Source organism: Sorex araneus, chromosome 5 (assembly GCF_027595985.1).
Source record: "Sorex araneus isolate mSorAra2 chromosome 5, mSorAra2.pri, whole genome shotgun sequence".
NCBI lineage: Eukaryota > Metazoa > Chordata > Mammalia > Eulipotyphla > Soricidae > Sorex > Sorex araneus.
Window position 1 is genome coordinate 195,095,130 of NC_073306.1, and position 19,871 is coordinate 195,115,000.

Sequence of the window (19,871 nt, forward strand, 5' to 3'; positions counted from 1 at the left end):
CACTGTATATCCAGCCCACGCCTGCATGGTGTAAATCTGTATAACAAGATTTAACTGCAGGTCTGTCTGTGGCATTTCATATAATTTGAGAATGTACATTTATGGTGTTTCTTTCATTAGTCTGGGGGCAGGTGTTTGGTCCCTGCAGTGCCAAGGCTCAAACTCGGGGCCTCTGCATGCAAGGCATGTGCTCTAACTCTAACTCTAGCTCTTTGCAGACTGGAAAGTAGGTTTTTTTGTCTGTATTTAAGACAGGATAAAACATGTTTGAGATATCAAAGTATTATCCCTGGAGAAATTATTTGTTCTAAGAAAGTCAAGAGTTTTCCATCTACATTGTTGGTTAATTTTATATATTTTTGCAATAAATGATGCTACTTTAATATTTTGAAGTACTCCAGAGAGTCCAGTAATCATATATATGTGTGTGTGCATATATATAAAATTCTTTGGAGGTTTTGAAGAATAGCATGATATCCATATTTTAGTACAGTACAATCTGGTGCACGCCTCGATGAAATAGAGAATAATTTTTAAGAGAAGACACATGCCTTCAGTCTTCAGGGTATAGAGGGCTCTTTTATTTAAAAAAAAAATGTTCATGGGTCATGCCCAGTGGTCCTTGTGGTGGTGCTAGACGGAGGCCACCCAGAGCTGGGGACCAGAGTCCAGGCCTTGCTCGGTTCCTCTCACTTGAGCCATCTCCCCAGCTCTGGCAGATTGACTCCATCATTTGAACGTTATCCCATTAAATTCACTTTAAAAACTGAGGGTGTGATTGGAACCAAAATGTGCTGCAGTTGGACACGCCAGGGGGGTGAGGGAGCGCCCCCCGCCCCCGATCCCGCCTGTTCCCACCCAGAAACTTCTTTCCCACCACCCTTGGTACACAGATCTTGAAGGATCTTTATGTTTTGATTTTTATAAGGTGGTTCTTTGAGTTAGATGACAAATACGGAGATTCTAATGTTTAAAACTTAAGAATAAAGTTGGCTTGATGGCTGTGCTTGTCAGATCGCCTAGAAATGATATATTTATATGTTATCTGTGCATAATATCCTTAACACATAGCATTGTACGTGTTCTGTCTGAAACACTTTCTGATGGCTTTTGCATATCAAGATCCATGATTCCAAAGTTCAGAAAGCTCTGGAAATCAAACATGTTTTTCATTAATTTACCTGAACTTTTGGTATTAAAACATGCCCTGAACTTATCTGGAGCATTGTCTAGTCTTTATTTATTTATTTTTGCTTTTTAGGTCACACCCGGCAATGCACAGGGGTTACTCCTGGCTCTGCACTCAGGAATTACCCCTGGCGCTGCTCAGGGGACTATAGGGGATGCTGGGAATCGAACCCGGGTTGGCCGCGTGCAAGGCAAACTCCCTACCTGCTGTGCTATGGCTCCAGCCCCCTGCCTAGTCTTTATTTACCCTGCTCAGTCTCAGGATTCATTTATTTAACTCTGCAGAAATAATGATGGCACTTGAATGTGGAGTGTTGCCCTGCATCCTGCTATTTCTATGGATTTGTTCACTTCAGAAAACTTGCAAAAATTATACCATTTTAGGGACTGCAGCAGTAGTATAGTTGTTAGAGTGTTTGCCTTGTTTGCGGCTGACCCAGGTTTGATCTCATCATCCCGTGTGGCCGCCAAGCGCTGCTGGGAGTGATTCCCGAGTGCACAGGCCAGCAGGAACCCCTGAGCATCACCAGGTGCGGCCGGCCCAAAACAAAGCAAAATTAAATGGACCATTTTACATCTCTAAAATTTAAAATAAATCGCAAATTAAAAAATAAATAAATAAATAGGGGCTGGAGCAATAGCACAGTGGGTAGGGCGTTTGCCTTGCACGCAGCTGACCCGGGTTCGATTCCCAGCATCCCATATGGTCCCCCGAGCACCACCAGAGGATAATTCCTGAGTGCAGAGTCAGGAGTAACCCCTGTGCATCGCCGGGTGCGACCCAAAAAGAAAATAAATAAATAAATAAAATAAACTAGCCAGAATAAAGCCTGATAAAGAATTTGGGGCCTATGTTTACTTTTATTCCTCGTAACAGCGCTACAAGATGCTACAAGCTGCTTTCCCTGTTTATAAGATTAATGGTTCTCAAAGTTGATCACACATTGGAATCTTCTAAATAAAATTAAAATTACTGAAGACTGGGGCCCATTTCAGAGATGGTTCTGACATGACCATCACAATTGTGGCCTGGCCCTCAACCACATTATTAGGAATATTAAAAAGACTTTGGGAATTTGAAAAGCTTTCCAAATAATTCAAATAGAAAAGAAAGTTCGAGGATGTCTATTATAGAGGGAGAAAGAGATGAATTGCCGGGCCTGTGAGGGCTGGAGCTGAGAGGCAAGCAAGTATTTTCCTTCTCTCAAGAACAACTTCAGCCTGAATCATCCTGTCTCCCACCTGATTATTTAAAGAGACTTTCACGGGATATTAATAGAAGTTGGAAACTTAATCCTGGTTTTCAGGACTCTATCCCTATTCTTGGCTTTCTAAATCATTAAATTCTAAACTTGAACTGGAGCACAAGTGTCATAGAGTAGGGATGCTGAGAGTAAGGAACCTCTGCTTAATCACCTGTCCTTATTCTGACCTCAGACTGACTAGGTAATCTCTTGTTTTCGTTTGTTTTTTTTTTCAATTATCTAAGTAAATTGAAGATGTTATTTTCTCTTGTTTAGCATGTCATGAGGTGAATATGGTAAGTAGAAAGTAGCATCAAAGACCAGTCTGAGGTTGAAGCTTTTGGGGGTTGGAGAGATAATACAGCAGGTAAGGCACTTGCCTTGCATGTGGCCAACCCAGGTTCGATCCCTGGCACCTCACATGGTCCCCAGAGCCCTAGCAGGAGTGACCCTCAGCACAGAGCCAGGAGTGTCACAGGTGTGACCCAGAAAAAAAACAAAAAATTAACCATTCTTGCCTGAGCTGATTCCAAGTTTTTTGTAATTAACTTATCTCTCTCTCTGTCTCTCTGTCTCTCTCTGTCTCTCTCTGTCTGTCTGTCTGTCTCTCTCTCTCTCTCTCTCTCTCTCTCTCTCTCTCTTCTCTCTTTTTCTCTGTCTTTCTTTTTTTTTCTGTTTTGTTTGGGGGCCACACCCAGCAGTGCTCAGGGGTTACTCCTGACACCGCTCTCAGGATTCACTCCTGGTGGGGTCAGGGAACCATATCGGATGCTGGGGATCCAAGCCAAGATGTCTGTGTGCAAGGCAAGAGTCTTATGTACTATCTCTCCCGCCCCACGATTAACTTTTCAAGAAAGCAAGCTTATCATTGGGACAGTGGGCAGGTGGGCGGGCAGAAGGGAGGGAGGGAGGGAAGGAGGGAGGGAGGAAGGAAGGAAGGAAGGAAGGAAGGAAGGAAGGAAGGAAGGAAGGAAGGAAGGAAGGAAGGAAGGAAGGAAGGAAGGAAGGTTGTCATGAACAAAGTATTCTTTCGCTAGCTTCTCATTTTCTGCTGCTTCATCTTCTGAAAACTTACCCCTTCTTGCATATTTATTCTTAGAAAATTAGCATAATTTTGTGAGTTCAAATATGAATAGCAGAGTTATCTGTAACAGTAGTTTCAAAAATAAAGAATGAAGCTAACTCACTCTTTTTTTTTCTTTTTGGTGGAGGGAGTCACACCATTGGTGCTTGGGATTTCCTCCTGGCTCCTCGCTAGGGATGACTCCGGGTGTGCCCTGGCAGTGCGGCTAGCGCCTCCCCAGCGGTTCTGTCTCTCTGGTCCCAGGGTTTCCTGCTTAAAGAGGCCACTACCAGTCTTGTGTTTTTCCTTTTTGGGTCACACCAGCAATGCTCAGGGGTTATTCCTGGCTCTGCACTCAGGAATTACTCCTGGCAGTGCCCTGGGGACCATATGGGATGCTGAGAATTGAACCCGGGTCAGCTGTGTGCAAGGCAAACACCCTACCCACTGTGCTAGCGCTCCAGCCCCACTAACTCATTCTTAAGATTTTTTCATATAGGGCCCTGAGGATGTGGTCGAGTGGTAGATCTGTAGCATTGTATGTATGAGGCTATAAATTCAATCCCCAGTACCACCCATGTCAACTGGTAGATGCATGGTAGACACAGCAAGTGGGGGGAAGGGGAAGACTTATGCAGACATACTAGAATTTCCATTATTTGAGGAACAAAAAGTAAAATATTTAGGGTCTCTGAGTTTATTTCAATAGCAATCTTATAAGAGTACATTTGTAATCTTTGTCATGCTTTCCTATCAGTTACCTCACATTGACTTGCAAGAACAATCAATTTTTAGTTAAAACATACTGTACCTTTTTTTAAATTTTATCTTAGGCACTATGACTTATGATACTGTTAATTAAAGGGTCTTATGCATGCAATGTTCCAATAAGTACTGTACTTTTAACTAAATACACATCCTTGTATTGATTATTAAATTATTAGTCTTCAAAGCAACTTTTTTTTTAAATTTGGGGTGTGGGGGGAATTGCTGGCAAGGTAGAGGGCATTGGGAGTGGTATTTAGATTTGGCAGGGGTAATTTTAAAGAAAGTAATTCTGTATCCTGGCTCTAAAAAGTATTCCACAGTATCTGACCCTGGGTCTAAAAAGTATTTCACAGAATTTTCAGCCTTGGTGAAGTGACCAAAATCAATATTGAATGAGGTTGATGTTTTGTGTACTTGGGATATAAAGAGCCTAAATTTAATTTTTAATGGGAAAATCTTTTTATATGGAGCATAGCATACGTCTTTCTTTCCTTTTATTAGGAACCTTGAAACAATTAATCTTAGCTTTGAAGCATCCCCTAGTCGTGACTGGTGTGTTTGCTTACTAGCATCTTCTCCTCCGTGGGTACCCCTGCCTGCCTGCCATTACTAATCTCTGGGTTAAGTGGAAGGAGTCCGAGACCCTCTTTTTCAGTTATGCCTTTTGAACCCCTGAACCCCTGTTTTTAATAGCACTTTTCTTTCTTGGCCTGCATGACATTTTTCTTTCTTTTCCTTTCTTTTTGCCGTTTGCAAAGACTCTTGGGAGGATTTGACAGATTTGGTGGAGCAAATGCGCGATGATACAGAAGGTGCGTGCCACACCAACATCTTTCAGCTTTTTTCCCTTTCTTTCTTTCTTTCTTTCTTACTGTCTTTCTTTCTTTTTTTTCTTTTCTAACCACCTTCGGGTTGTTTTCCATAAGAGGAAGTGTCGGTTTAGTTATTATTTTCCATGGCAATAAATGGAGCAGTAACATCTTTGTCAGATTTTCCATACAGGTACATCAGACAGGATTGGGCTTTTAAAAGCCTTAAAATTTGAATTACTCCTTATGCTTCCAAGTAAAGTGGCATCAATGTTTGTTTATACTGTTTGCTTAGGATACTTGTTAAATAATGTATTCAAAAGTTTATTGATGAGATGTAATTTTTATTCACATGATTGTGTGTAAATAAATATGTATACGTATTCATGCATATATGTAATAGATTTCTGTGCATCCCACAGTATCAGACACTGGAATTGGAAGTATTTTTCTGGAATATTGCTTTGATTTATGGATTTCCATATCATTAAGATTTCAGCTTGATTCTTTCCTGGGGGTTTATATTGAAAAGTAGTACATTTATGTTCATGTTCTTCAAGCCAGTAGTTATTTCCTGTACAGTTAGCATCTAACTTCAGGAGCTCAGGGTAATTTGCATAATCTTAAACTGAAATGAAAGGATTGGAGTTTGTCTCTGGGGACTCTATTATTTTATAATTTTGCCCCTGAAAGGGCTCAGGGAACTGGATGTGGTACCGGGGCTCAAACCTAGCTCAGCCGAGTGCAGAACAAGTGTCTGAGCCTCTGTACTACCTCTCCAGCCCTTATTTGATTTTTGATTCAGCTTTCACTATAACTCGCTCTGTATCATTAGTTCAGTGTGGGGGCCGGGGTGGGGGGGAGTCATTATTATCTAGTTGGTTTATAGTTCATAGAAAAGGGTGAAAAAAGAAGATGTTGACTTGTTCATGAAGTGAGTTAAAGTATTACTATTTCCCAAGGACCCCAGGTTTATAGTTTTGATTGCTTTGATAGACTAGCTGCTAAAGAAAAATACAGGGCCTGAGGTGTGGTTTAGCGCTAACGTGCAGACCTTGAATGCAGAAGACTTGGATTTAATCTCCAGCAACACACACACACACACACACACCTGGATTTAATGTCTAGCATCACACACACACACACACACACACACACACACACCAAAAAGTATGGATAAAGCAAAATGCTATATAAAAGACAACAAATCTATCTCTCCTTAAGGACGTCTTCCCATGACTCAATCTGTATAAAATTCTATGATACACATACTAATGCAAGAATCAAGTTCACTGGAAGTCAAATCTCACTTTCAATTTTTGTGCATGATTGTCCTAGATGTGTGCATGAATCTTTGTGCATGATTATCCTAGATGAAATAAAAAAAGATGTAATAGAAGCACTTGAAAAAATAGAAGATATAAATTATATGAATACTTTGATAGTCCTACCACAAGATTACCACTTGTGTGTTTTGCAGTAACATGAAGTTGGCCTAAAGTTTCTGCTGTGTCATTTTTTTTTCCAGAAAAGAAAAAGCTCAGAATGTGGGGCGTGGGGGAGTGAGCAGAGAGCTCCCCCAGGGGCCTCGGTGCAGGCTCTGAGTGCTGGAGGCCTTGGCTTGGTACCTCTTGGTACCTAGCGCTCTGCCTGAGTGACCCGCAGCACTGCGGGTGAGGTCCAGAACAAGCAAGCGAATCAATGGTGGAAGGAAAACTCACTTTATGTTTTAAAGCTTTTTTCAGTCTTTTCCTTTCTACCATTTATATCACTTTCCTGTCTCAATTCAGAAAGGCTCATTTTTGACTGAAATACAGAAATTCATCTTTTTTGTAAGTGAGTGCTTGTAACAGGAAGTATGGGTTTCAGAGTATCCCCCACCCCTAAAATTTATCTTTCTCTGCAAACCAATACTGTGCGTGGGCCCAGGGCTTCTCAGAGGACCTGAGCTGTGAGGTGTCAGCCCGATTGTGCTGACTGCAACAACACGTTACAGTCGTTGGCTGTTTGGCCTTGCAGCGAGGTGGGGGTGCAAAACACACACAGCGTTGGTCAGGAGCTGCTCTGGGCAGGTGGGCCTGGTGGAGCTCGGGACCCCGTGTGTAGGCCAGGCCCTGGCCGGGCGTCCCGCATGCACGAGCCTTGACTTATCTCTGGCTCAGTAATTGGCTTTTTATAGGTGAGGTGTCAACATTGGCTTCTCGTCTTCTGAAAATTTGCTTGTTTTTTTTTTTTTTTATTTTCAGGGGTTGGGAAGAATAGTACAGTGGGAAAGGTGCTTGCCCTGCACACCCTGGCACTCTGGATAGTCCTCCACGCCTGCCAGAGTATGATGTGCCCCCCACACACACTGAAAAAATAAAAAACAACATAAAAATGAAAGGTTTTATGAACTAAGTTCTTTTTTTTTTTTTTTGGCTTTTTGGGTCACACCCCGCAATGCACAGGGGTTACTCCTGGGTTTGAACTCAGGAATTACTCTTGGAGATGTTCAGGGGACCATATGGGATGCTGGGAATCGAACCCAAGTCAGCCACATGCAAGGCAAACACCCTACCCACTGTGCTATCACTCCAGCCCCAGGTTTTATGCACTAAGTTCTTACAGTGATGATTGCTTTTGCGTTTGTTCAGTGTGTCTGTAACTTGTGTCTAGTAGAATATGGAGTTGTTCTTCTTGTGGTGGAATTGTTTTGTATTTACAGCACTGATGAACTATCTCACATCTCACCTCACGTATGCTACTAATTTATAAAAGTTTTGGAAAGCAGTATAAAATTATAGTCAGAAGAACAACTTATGAGCCTTTTCAGCAGATTCTGTGAATTTGCAGTTGTGCTGGTTATGACCCTTCTCCCTAAAGATTGATATGGCTAGGATATTACTTGAAATAGGAAAAGAATATACTTGAGTGAAATATTAACTGGTCAAGATTGCTTGCTGGTTCTTTGTATTGTTTTATTTTGAGTTAAGACTTGATGTCCACCATCTTGAGAAATAGAAGGAACATACCGTGAGAGATCTTTTTAGCACTTAGTACTAAAGTGCGTTAGTAAAGCCACACATTCATTAAAGGTTTTCCTGAAATGTTGTGCTCATAGTCATAAAGAGACTGAGAAAATTTCTCAACAGTAGAAAGAAACAAACTATTGCTATATACAGCACCCTGAATGTATCTCTAAGAATTGTACTAAGAAAGAAAAAAAAAATATATATATATATATATAAGAAAAAATAGGGGCTGGAGCAGTAATACAGTGTGTAGGGCGTTTGCCTTGCACACAGCCCACCAGGGTTTGATTCCCAGCATCCCATATGTCCCCTGAGCACTGCCAGGAGTAATTCCTGAGTGCAGAGCCAGGAGTAACCCCTGTGCATCGCTGGGTGTGACCCAAAAAGCAAAAAAAAAAAAGAAAACGTGTGTGTGTGTGTGTGTGTGTGTGTGTGTGTGTGTGGTTACAAACTGTATTACTTCAGTTAAATAGCATTCTTGAAATAATAAATTGTAAAAATGAGGAAGAAATTAGTAATTGTATGGGTTTAGAGAGACGGAGAGAAAGTGAAAAGTGGGTGCAGCTATAAAATGGAAACTTGAAGGATTCTTGTGGTGATTCTTACAATGTTTTGACTATAATTTACTGTACTATCCCGGCTGTGATCATGTACTCTCATTTTGTGAGGTGTTTATATGTCTCCGTCTCTGTTATTTTATGCAGCTGCATGTGAATCTACAATTATATCCAAAGAAACACCCTGGTCCCCCAGGAAAAAAAAAAACAAAACAAACTTTTCTGAGGGTCACACTGTTTGGGAAGGGTCTGACTAGAATTCTGACTGCAGGCTGGCTGCAGTCTGCTAAAGGACCACAGCAGTATAGTTCTTCAGGCCAGCCAGACTCCAGAACACTAGAAAATAACGATTTATCGGAACTTGGCATACACATTGATTGTCCGTATAACTCAAAGGAAGGAAGAATTTCTCTGCACACACACACCCCCTCCGCATTGGGTTTCTGACTTAGCTAAGATTTAGCTTGGTGCAAAACAGATGACCAGGACAAAAGCATGTTTGTTTTATTGAATTTTCTTTCCAAGGAAAGAAAGACCCCAAGAGCAGGAAGCTTGTATACCTTTAAGACAAGCAAATCATAGCTTTGTGAAGGATTGGGAAGAGCAAGGAATTTGCTTACTACAGCGGGGAAGTAAATGTATAGCATCTCTCTGCCCCAGATTCCCTCTCAAGTGAGGAAATGCCTCCTTTCAGGGATGTTTCAGGGATGGGGTGCCTTTTACCTGGGAGCTGTCTCCTCTCGAGGAAGGAGGGGTGATCATGAAGAGGTGGGATCCCAAGGGATCTCTATTTCTGACTTCCCCCCCCTCAGATGCAGTCAACTTAAGATAGTAACATGCTAAGATATTACATTGATATGGGATTCTATGACCTACGCCTCGTTAACATATAAAACAGTGACCTAATTGTAGTCACTGAAGTATTGCGACCCTCAGTCTAAAAGACACCACAGTGCTTTGAACTGCCCATCTGGTATCTATCCAGTTCAGGTATAAACAAACCGAAAGAATCCAGTAGAATTGTTGCTTTTCCTTAATGCCAAAATTTGAAATTTTGTTTGTTTTTGTGTGTTTTTACATCTTGGTGGAGGTTGTAGTTTTGTTTTGTTTTGTTTTGTTTGCTTTTGTTTTGTCTGCAGAAGCAGGGATAGAACCCAGGGCCTCACTCCTTCGAGGCAAGGGCTCGCCCACCAAGAGCCATCCCTGGCCAGGATGACCACTTGGGAGCGCACAGCTCAGGGGCAGAGACAGGTTCAGTCAGTGGCACCACGTGCTTCCCCAAGCAGAGCCACGAGCAGTAGCACCCAAGCATCGCCAGGGGTGGCCCCAAACCAAAAACTAAGAATTAATAATACAATTAAGTGTCCAACTCGGTATTGGAATATTCACAGAGTGTTGGATCCATCGCTGTAATATGTAATCCCGGAATATTTTCACCACTTCTGAAAGGAAACTAGACCTATTCACAGTCATTCTTCACTCTTGCCCGTTCTTTGGCCACACTACTCTCTGCCTACCGTCTCTAGAGTGACCTATTCTGAGTATTTCACAGGAACAAAGTCATAAAGTTGGGGTGTCTCCCGTGTGATGGCATCACTCAGCCAAGTTCTCACGATGCATCCATGTTCGGGCCGGAGAAGTAACACAGTGGGTGGGGAGTCTGCCTCTCACGCAGCCAGCCCGAGTTCCACCCCTGCACCCAGGCCCCTCAGCACAGACCCCTGGGTGCACATCCTGGAGTAAGCCCTGAGCACCAAAACAACAAACAACTAATGACAATTAAGATTGACCCATGTTTTAAACAGGCATTAATATTTAAATAATTTTCATTGCAAACTAGCCCTCCACCATGTATCTTATTTATAGATTTATCAGTTTGTGCATCAAAAATACACAAAGATTAGTTACAGTCATTCCACATTCTTGGCAACATTTTCCTTCTAATTTCTTCATTCTATCCATCCTGATTAATATGAAGTGATATAGCTCATGTGACTTTATTTGTATTTTCCTAATGAACACCTTCGCGTGTCATTACTGATCATTTGTATATTGTCTTCAGAGAAGTTCCCATATAAAATTTTTTTCCGTATAGATTTCTCTTTTTTTAGTTTAAATTTATTCATGTATATATTTTTATGGAGTTCATGATTTATTGCATTCAGTGTTCCAACACCAGTTCCACCACCATTGCAGCAACATTTCCAGGTTTCCCAACCACCTCTCAAGCCTGCCCCTGTAGCAGGCCCTGAACCTGTATAGATTTAGATTTCTATGTTTTTGGTGTTTTTTTTTTTTTTTGGCTTTTTGGGTCACACCCAGCAATGCTCAGAGGTTACTCTTGGCTCATGCACTCAGGAATTACTCCTGGCGGTGCTCAGGGGTCCATATGGGATGTTGGGAATCGAACCTGGGTCGGCCACGTGCAAGGCAAATGCCTTACCTGCTGTACTATTGCTCCAGGCCCCTAGATTTCTGTATTTTTATCTTTAATTTCTTTTTGTTTGTTTTGTTTTTTGTTTTTTGGGTCACACCCAGAGATGCACAGGGGTTACTTCTGGCTTTGCATCCAGGAATTACCCCTGGCGGTGCTCAGGGGACCATATGGGATGCTGGGAATTGAACCCAGGTTGGCCACGTGCAAGGCAAATGCTCTACCCGCTGTGCTATTGCTCCAGCTCATCTTTAATTTCTTTCAGTGATGATTTGTAGCTTCATACCTAACTGTAGATATATACCTTTTTTTTTTTCTTTTTGGGTCACACCCAGCGATGCTCAGGGGTTACTCCTGGCTTTGCACTCAGGAATTACTCCTGGCGGTGCTTGGGGGACCATATGGGATGCCGGGGATCAAACCCGGGTTGGCCGCGTGCAAGGCAAACGCCCTACCCGCTGTGCTATCGCTCCGGCCCCTACCTATTTTTAAAAGTATGTATTCTTGAGTCTTCCTTTTGGTACTATTTTAAATTATTCTCTTAATTTCTTATTATTGGGGCGATGGCAATAATTTGGGCCATTCTAGGTGCTCAGGGGCTACTCCCAGCTTCATGCTCAGAGGCAGTACCCCAGTAATACTTAGGGGTTTATGTAGTGCTTGGGACCAAACCCAGGCCTCCTACATGCACTCCGTCCTGAGCTATTGCCTCAGACCTTCATTTCATTTCTTTCGTTGTTTATTGTTCATTGCTAGTATGTGCAAGTAGTTGTGTATTTATCCTGTACCCTGTAACCTTGCCAATCTCATTTAACACGTAATCTTTTTATATACAATTATTAGGGTATTTTATATATAGGTTGTATAATCTGCAAATAGCTTTTGTACTTTCCAATTTGGATACCGTTGTTTCTTTGTTTTAAGCCAGTTTGTCCTGGCTAGGCCTTTCTGTTTGGTATTAATTAGAAGCAGCCAGAGTACACGTCCTTGTCTTGTTTGGAGCTCTAGGAAAATCTTGAGTCTTTTACCTTAAATGTGATGCTAGCTGTAAGTTTTTGGTGGATGTTCTTTATCAAGTTAAGGAAGCTGGGGCTGGAGCGATAGCACAGCGGGTAGGGCGTTTGCCTTTCTTGCAGCCAACCCGGGTTCGATTCCAGCATCCCATATGGTCCCCCAAGCACTGCCAGGAGTAATTCCTGAGTGCAGAGCTAGGAGTAACTCCTGTGCAACGCTGTGTGTGACCCAAAAAGCAAAAAACAAAAATAACAAGTTAAAGATGCCTTTGTTTCTTCCTACTTTGTTTAGTGTTTTTATTATTAAATTGTGTTGGTTTTAGTCAAATGCGTTGTTTTATGTGCTTCTGAGATTTTAATGCAGTGTTTGCCCATATTTGTGTATGAGTTTGTTTTTTGTGTATTGGATTAACTTTATGTTCTGGAATAAATTCTACTTGGTCAAGTTGTGTAATTTTTTTTAGATATTAGAATTGTTCTGGAAATATTTTATTAACTTTTTAAAATATATTCATAAGTGGTACTGATCTGTAATTTTGATTTGTGAAGACCGATATTAATTCTGATTTAACTGTTCGATATGGGACGAGGGAAATAGCTCAGAGGGCTGGAACATCATGCATTACGCATGGGAGACCTGGGTTTGAGCCCCGTCATATTATGGTCCCCCTGAGCACTGTCCCAAAATAAATGAATAAATGAATAGTTAGTCCATTTCAGTAATGAAGTCACCTGACCCTGGCCTCTTTATTATGTAATTTTTAAAAGATTTAAAAGATTCAATATCTTTGCTTGTTTGGTGGGGTTATTCTTGGGGGGGGGGGATTGGGCCACCCCTGGCAGTGCTCAGGGGCTGTTTCTGGTGCTGTGCTCAGGAGTAACCCCCAGCAGGACTCGGGGAGCCGTGGGTTGTGCCTGGCATTTGAACCCCTGCACTAGCCATCCCACCCTCAATATCTTTACTTGTTAGAAATTTATTTATATTTTCTACTTCTTCTGAGTCCGTTCATGTAGTTTGCATCTTTTTAATAAATTGTGTATTTCATCTGCGTTCTCTACTATTTTACTATGTAGTTGCCCATCATTCTCTTAAAATCATTTCTGTTTCTGTAAGGTCAGTAGCAATGTCCTCTCTTCATTCCCAGTTTCAGTAACTTGAGTCTTTTCTCTTTTTCGGTTGATCGGTTTTGCTAAATGTTGTCGGTGTTGTGGATCTCTTCCGAGAACCAGCTGGGTTTTATTCATTTTACCAATGATGATTTTCATTCGTTAATTTACTTGTGTTCTCACCTTTATTATTCCTCACTCCTGGAGCTTTCCACTAGTGTGTACATTTTATTGGTTGTCCTTCGGGAAGCTGACAATGTTATTGTGTGGTAGAGCTCGGAGAGACATAAATCACTACTTCCTGAACTAATGAGTATGTATCAGTAGCTTTAGTCTAATTTGGTAGTGTTGGGGTTTCTCATTTCTAAAAGCCTCCAGGTTATCCCGAGTTAAGGTTCTAGGACAACACCCAGAGCAGCAAGGATACGGTGTCAGAGTCATTCGTGGCATTTCTAAACCATGTTCTCTGATACTAATGTACCCCTCCTTTGAGAATAAGTGGTAAAGGAAGTCTTTACTGTTGATAGGAGAGAATATGGTTTCCATCAGATAAAAATGTTACTCAGCAAGTTCCACCCATCAATTTGCTGATGAGAAGAAATTTGAGGCCCAAAGTGGTTAGATTCTTGCCAAGAGTCATATAATAAGTCACTTAGCTTATTATATGTTTACTGTCAAACAAATTAAAAGTAGTGGATGGATACAATCTTCCTGGTACTAAGGCTTAGTTTTAGGAAAATATATATTTGATTGTTCAATGAAGATAAATGCATCGTTACATTTTTGTGACTCTACACAGGTTGTATCCTAGAGAAAAATGTTATTTAAGTAACATCCCTCTTTATAATTCTTGAATAGACTATGTATATGATGGTATTATAAAATTAGATGTGAGGGCCAGTGAGCTGGCACAGGAGGTCGCCTGTGTGCAGTCTAGGTCAACTAGGTTTGACCAACGCTAGTTCAATCTCCAATAGCACTTGCAGTCCCCTGGGCACACCATGTGTGGCCCCAAAACTGAATAAATTAATTAGTTAACTAAAATTTTAAAATGAAAATGGATATATATAGAGTGAGACCATCAAAGGTTCTTTTTTTCTTTTTCTTTTGGGGTCACACCCGGTTATGCATAGGGATTAACTCCTGGCTCTGCACTCAGGAATTACTCCTGGTGGTGCTCGGAGGACCATATGGGATGTTGGGAATTGAACCTGGTCAGCTGCGTGCAAGGTGAAACGCCCTACCCACTGTGCTATCGCTCCAGCCTCCCCATCAAAGGTTCTTAAGATTCAACTGATTGTTTTTAGTACACGAAGATTGAGTAAAAGTTCTCTTGTATAAGTGTCATATGATTAGTTGAATCGTGTTTTATTACAAGATTTTTAGATCTTTCAGTAATTTCACTATCAAGGACAACTTCTTAATGACTAAATTTATACTCTAAGAGTAATTATAACAAATGTTTGAAATAAGTTTCTTAAAGAATTTTAAGTTTTTAGTTAGTCTGAACACACACAGTAAGTTTTTCAATATATTTGTCATTTTTTTATTTTTAATTCTGTTAGTGTACCTAAGTATGACTGGAAAAGTTTCTGTATGGAAACTTATTTCTCATTTAATTTTTCAAATAACCAGAAAATTCTCAGAAGTAGGTACTATAAACTATAAACTATTCCAAAATTACCTGGAACTGGGCATAATGCAACAAACTTAATATTAGCATGATGTTAAATAGACTTTATTTTTCCCTCAGTTATGCCTAGGCATTTCAGGATATTGCCGTATGAGCATTAGACATTGCACCATCCAAAGTTAAAATGGGGTCTTGGTCAGATGACGGTTTGCAGAAGAGTGGGACTTGCTGTCACTCGCAGCTTCGTGACTGCATTCACTTTGGCCTTTACTAGCTGTGCGAACCACATAGCTCTGCAACGCTCATTTGTCCTCATCGGAAAATTAGCATTTTGAAGTGAGACAAATGAAGTTCCAGAAGCTCTTGAAAGAACTGATTGAAAACCCAGTTACAGTTAATACAGTTTATTGTTCTTTATCCTCCGCTGCTCATGATTTCTTTAGTCCTTTGGGTTTGGTTGTTTGTTTTGTTTTGTTTTTTGTTTTTTTGCTTTTTGGGTCACACCCGGCAATGCACTGGTCACTCCTGGCTCTGCACTCAGGAACCACTCCTGGTGGTGCTCAGGAGACCATATGGGATGCTGAGAATCGAACCCAGGTCGGCCGCGTGCAAGGCAAACTCCCTACCCACTGTGCTATAGCTCCAGCCCCTAGTCCTGCATAGTCTTTGTGAGCGATTGACACTGTCATCCTTCTCATCACAAAACAAGACATGTGGGAGTTCATGAGGCTGACACCCAAGGGCCGTAGATACAAGGGCCAGGGCGACTGCCCCATAGTTGGAAGACTGCTTCATGAGCAGAGGGGAGAAGGCAGACGGAATAGAGAAGGGATCATTGAGAAAATGATGGCTGGAGGAATCAGTTGGGATGGGAGATGCATGCCGAAAGTAGATAATGGACCAAACATGATGACCTCTCAGTGTCTGTGTTGCAAGCTATAATGCCCAAAAGTAGAGCGAGAGTATGGGGAATATTGTCTGCCTTAGAGCAGGGGGAGGGTGGGAAAGGGGGGGTCTACCCGGGATATTGGCGGTGGGGAATGTGCACTGGTGGAGGGATGGGTGTTTGATCATTGTGAGATTGTAACTCAAACACGAAAGCTTGTAACTATCTTATGGTGATTCAATAAAATTTTAAAAATTAAAAATAAAAAGACATGTGGGAGTCACTTTCCATGCTGTCTTTTCCATATTATGCCCAGGTGGTCAAGTCTGTGGTCCCAACGCTCTGCCCAGAGCACCCTCAGTGCCCAGCGCACCCACTGCTGGCGTCTGGCCCTTATTCTTTCTCCAGGTGTAGAAGGACATCTGTCCCTCTCCTCAGCTTTGGGCTCGGGCCCCATTCCTGTCTGTCCTACTCAAGGCTGCTAACATAACTTCCCCTCAAATTCAAATCCGTGACATTAGACCTTACTTTAAAATAATAACTTTCAAGAAAAATCCATGCTCCTTTATTTTTTTTTCCCTGAGGGCTGGGCCACACCAGTGGTGCTCAGGACTCCTCAGGGGACTATATGTGATGCCGGGGATTGAACCTGGGTCATCGGTGTGCAAGGCGAAGACCTTTCCCCTTCACTCTCGCCAGCCCCAAGGAAGTCGTTTAACTTTTTATAGTTAGTTAAGTATAGAACAGTACCTAGAGGATCATATTCTGCTCAGTGCATGTTTCATGGGCCTGCGGCTCACATAACTGAAACCATTGTGTTTGAGGGGAAAGAAAACTCCAGCTTTACCTGCTGGTGAACTTCTTCAGGGCCTGTGTCATTATTGCGTCCCCTCCCCACTTCATTTTGACTGAGGAGCCGTACCTGGCTGTGCGCAGGGCTTCCTCCTGCTTCTGTCCTCTGGGATCACGTGTGGTAGACCGTCCCCCGTGCTACGGATCAAGCCTGTGTTGGTTACGTGCAATGCCAATGCCTTAACCATGTACCATCTCTCGGTTCCCTGCACCCCATTTTTAATATCAGGTTAGTTCTAAATATCACGTTCAAATAGAATAGAGTGGTGGAAGCGCATCATTGACAGCCACCCTGCTTGCCCAGTGATCTGCTGCCCGATTCTCACTTTGTTGCTGGGGAAAAACAAAAGGCAAAGCACAGAAAGGCCAGGCATGTAGTTCAGCGGTGGAATATAGTGATTTGTGTATAGATGGCCCTTGGTGTGATCCCCAGCACCACCAGCAGCAATAAAACGAAACGAGGAAATACAGTAACTGCTTCTATAAAACGAAACGAGGAAATACGTAACTGATTCTAGAGAAACACCTCCAGGTTAGATGTTGGTGCATACTCCAACTCCAGTGCTTCTGTGACTACTCTTCGCCAGGGGGAAATCAGGTTGTAAACTGACGTGCTGGATATTGTTAGCTCCCTGAAATTAGTGGTCAGCGGTTGACACAGGTATCTTACGGGCTGCTAGTTATTGAATTCCACATTTTCTTGCCACTTGTTGGAAAGTACAGTGGCTCTCTGCAAACATTGTTGGGTGCTGTCATATCGCCCTAACTTCTTTCTACCGGTGACTATGCAAGGCAGGTGTACTAAAGTAACAAATGCTGGTGATGCTCATAATTGCTGTCTGAATGATTTGTTCTTTGCGGCTGATTTTTAGGGGTTATGTGTGTGAGACACGTGTGCACACATAGATGCGTGTGTGTTATGTATTTCAGTGATCCTTTGTGAATTTATTCTAGTGTCGGTTATTGATATATCTGCTTTTGAGACACAATCCCAAAGCATTCCTTGGTTTCCGAGGAATTCCGAGGAATTAAAGTCAAGACTTTAATTCTTTTAATTTTGAATTTTATAATAAAATATTTCTCTAAAATTATTGCTATAGTAAATATATAGCTGGAACTGTAAATTTAATAGAGAAGATTGATGAGCTTAGAATCAAACCATTTTATTTTGCTCATTTAATTGAAAACAAAGTGTAAATGAAAGCAGTACAAAGAAAACAGTTTGGTAAAGTGTGATTAAAATCATGTTTTGGGGGGCTCACACAATAGTACAGCAGGTATGGCATTCGCCTTGCACACAACCAACAGGGTTCAGTCCCTGGTATCCCAAATGGTCCCCTTAGCCCCACCAGGAGTGATTCCTAAGAGCAAAGCTAGGAATAAGCACTGAGTACTGCTGGGTGTGGCTCAAAAATCATATTTTATGTTATTACTCATAATGCAGGCATGAGTATGTATTATCATATTTAGCATATACTTCTAGTTCACCTAAGGAAAATTAAAATGTAGATCCTCTAGCCCTTTTTTCAGTATTTATAAAATTTCATGTATTGATGCCTTGGAGGATGCATGTGTCTAAGCGGAAAGAACATTTGTTTTCTTGCTAGATCCAAATGCAGAGTCTGCCTTGCGTGAACTGTTTGGTCTTGAAGCAGTTGTCTTGGACCTGTGTACAAGTAGTGGAACAGAATCTCTAAGTACTTTGTCCTCTTATTTTTACACTAGCTCCCTTTTCATAGCATTTTACTTGAGTAGCGGAGGAGGGGAGGTGTGGGAATGTGTGGGAGCGGGGAGAATAGTGTGCAGACTGTGCCAGGGAATGACAGTGGGCAGCCAAGTTAGGGTGGTGGAGGTACTGCAAGACTATTTCAGGCACACAGTTTGATTTTTCTTTTTTTAAGTAAGTTTTGCCCTTTCTTGTCAGGAATATTTTTAAGGGGAACTGACTTAAAAAAAAAAAAAAAGTAGCAACGCTAACAACTAGCGTTATTTGGTGATGCTGCTCTGATTCTTGCCAAGACGCCACCATCACCGGTGCTTTTGTACCATGAGTGTGACTGCCAGCACAGTGAAGTTATACTGGATCTAAAATGCAGTTTCCAGTAACCAGGCTTTATCCTCTCCTCTCTGGCTGCAGATCCCAATTATCTCATGGCTAACGAACGGATGAACCTGATGAACATGGCCAAGCTGAGTATCAAGGGCTTGATTGAGTCAGCTCTGAACCTGGGGAGGACTCTGGACTCTGACTACGCGCCTCTTCAGCAGTTCTTTGTGGTGATGGAGCATTGCCTGAAACATGGCTTGAAGGGTAGGCCACCACCTCCAAATGCAAGTGTGCATGCTGCGACCTCCCAGTAACCCGTCCTGGTGGCAAAGAGCACTCCTGTGAAGCCAGTGAATGTGAGACTTCAGTTAGAGATAGTGAACCAGGAAGAATGCAGGCTACAGATGGGCAGAGAAATATGGCTGTCTTTTTGCACTTAAAGAGAGCTTGAAAAACTCACGAAAAGCTCTAGCTGAAAGAACAAGTAACTAGTCCAGTGCTGCAGTTCTGTTTGACAGCTAGAAACGAGAGGTACTTTGCCCAAGTTCACACAGTGAATGGGGCCAGAGCAAATGCTAGAACTCACATCTGATCTGATGACCCATAAAACGAAGGGACAGGTCTTCTTCATCTGCTCTTCCTTTCCTCCCTCATATCCCAGTCTTTGGTAGCCTGTTTCTGGAATGCATAGTTATTTGGGATTTTTTTTTTTCCCCTCCAGAACTGGTTTATTTACTGATACCACACAGCTACTTTTGTACTGCAGTAACAAACTGTAGGCATGGTCCTTAAATTCTTACTGAAAGGGAATGAATTTAATCTTGGAAGAAGAGGTTTTTGTTTAGTTCTCACAGAATGTTCATTTTTGAAAGTATGAGTAATGTTAGAACTTTCTGCTAATCTAATACCAGTTACCTGGATGTGCATTGATTAAATTAGAGTGTGTGGGGGTGATGTACATGTATGCATATGTGTTGAGGGTGTGTTTAAATTGTAAATTGTATTAAAATGTTGCTTTGTTTTTATTGCCTTAGCTAAGAAAACTTTCCTTGGACAAAACAAATCTTTTTGGGGGCCTCTAGAACTGGTAGAAAAGCTTGTTCCAGAAGCTGCAGAGATAACAGCAAGTGTCAAAGATCTTCCAGGACTTAAGTAAGTTTAAGGTTGAATTCTGTTTGTCAGGAAAAACATTCTTATTATCTATATCCTTGAAGAGAGAGACTAAAAGTTATAATGAATATAATAATTTATTTCTTAAC

General features: G+C 41.7%; 1 protein-coding gene across 4 annotated transcripts in view; it reads left to right on the plus strand.

The window, feature by feature from the left end:
- Positions 1-19,871, plus strand: part of RUFY3 (RUN and FYVE domain containing 3) — a 92,090-nt gene that overhangs the window by 37,790 nt on the left and 34,429 nt on the right. For 3 of the 4 annotated variants that reach the window (XM_055137298.1, XM_055137300.1, XM_055137299.1), the window contains exons 2-3: positions 18,703-18,876; positions 19,647-19,764. In XM_055137298.1, coding sequence (XP_054993273.1) covers positions 18,703-18,876; positions 19,647-19,764 — 292 coding nt within the window. Of the gene's footprint in view, positions 1-5,021; positions 5,076-18,702; positions 18,877-19,646; positions 19,765-19,871 lie in introns of all 4 variants that reach the window. The other variant, XM_055137297.1, reaches the window with a different exon arrangement.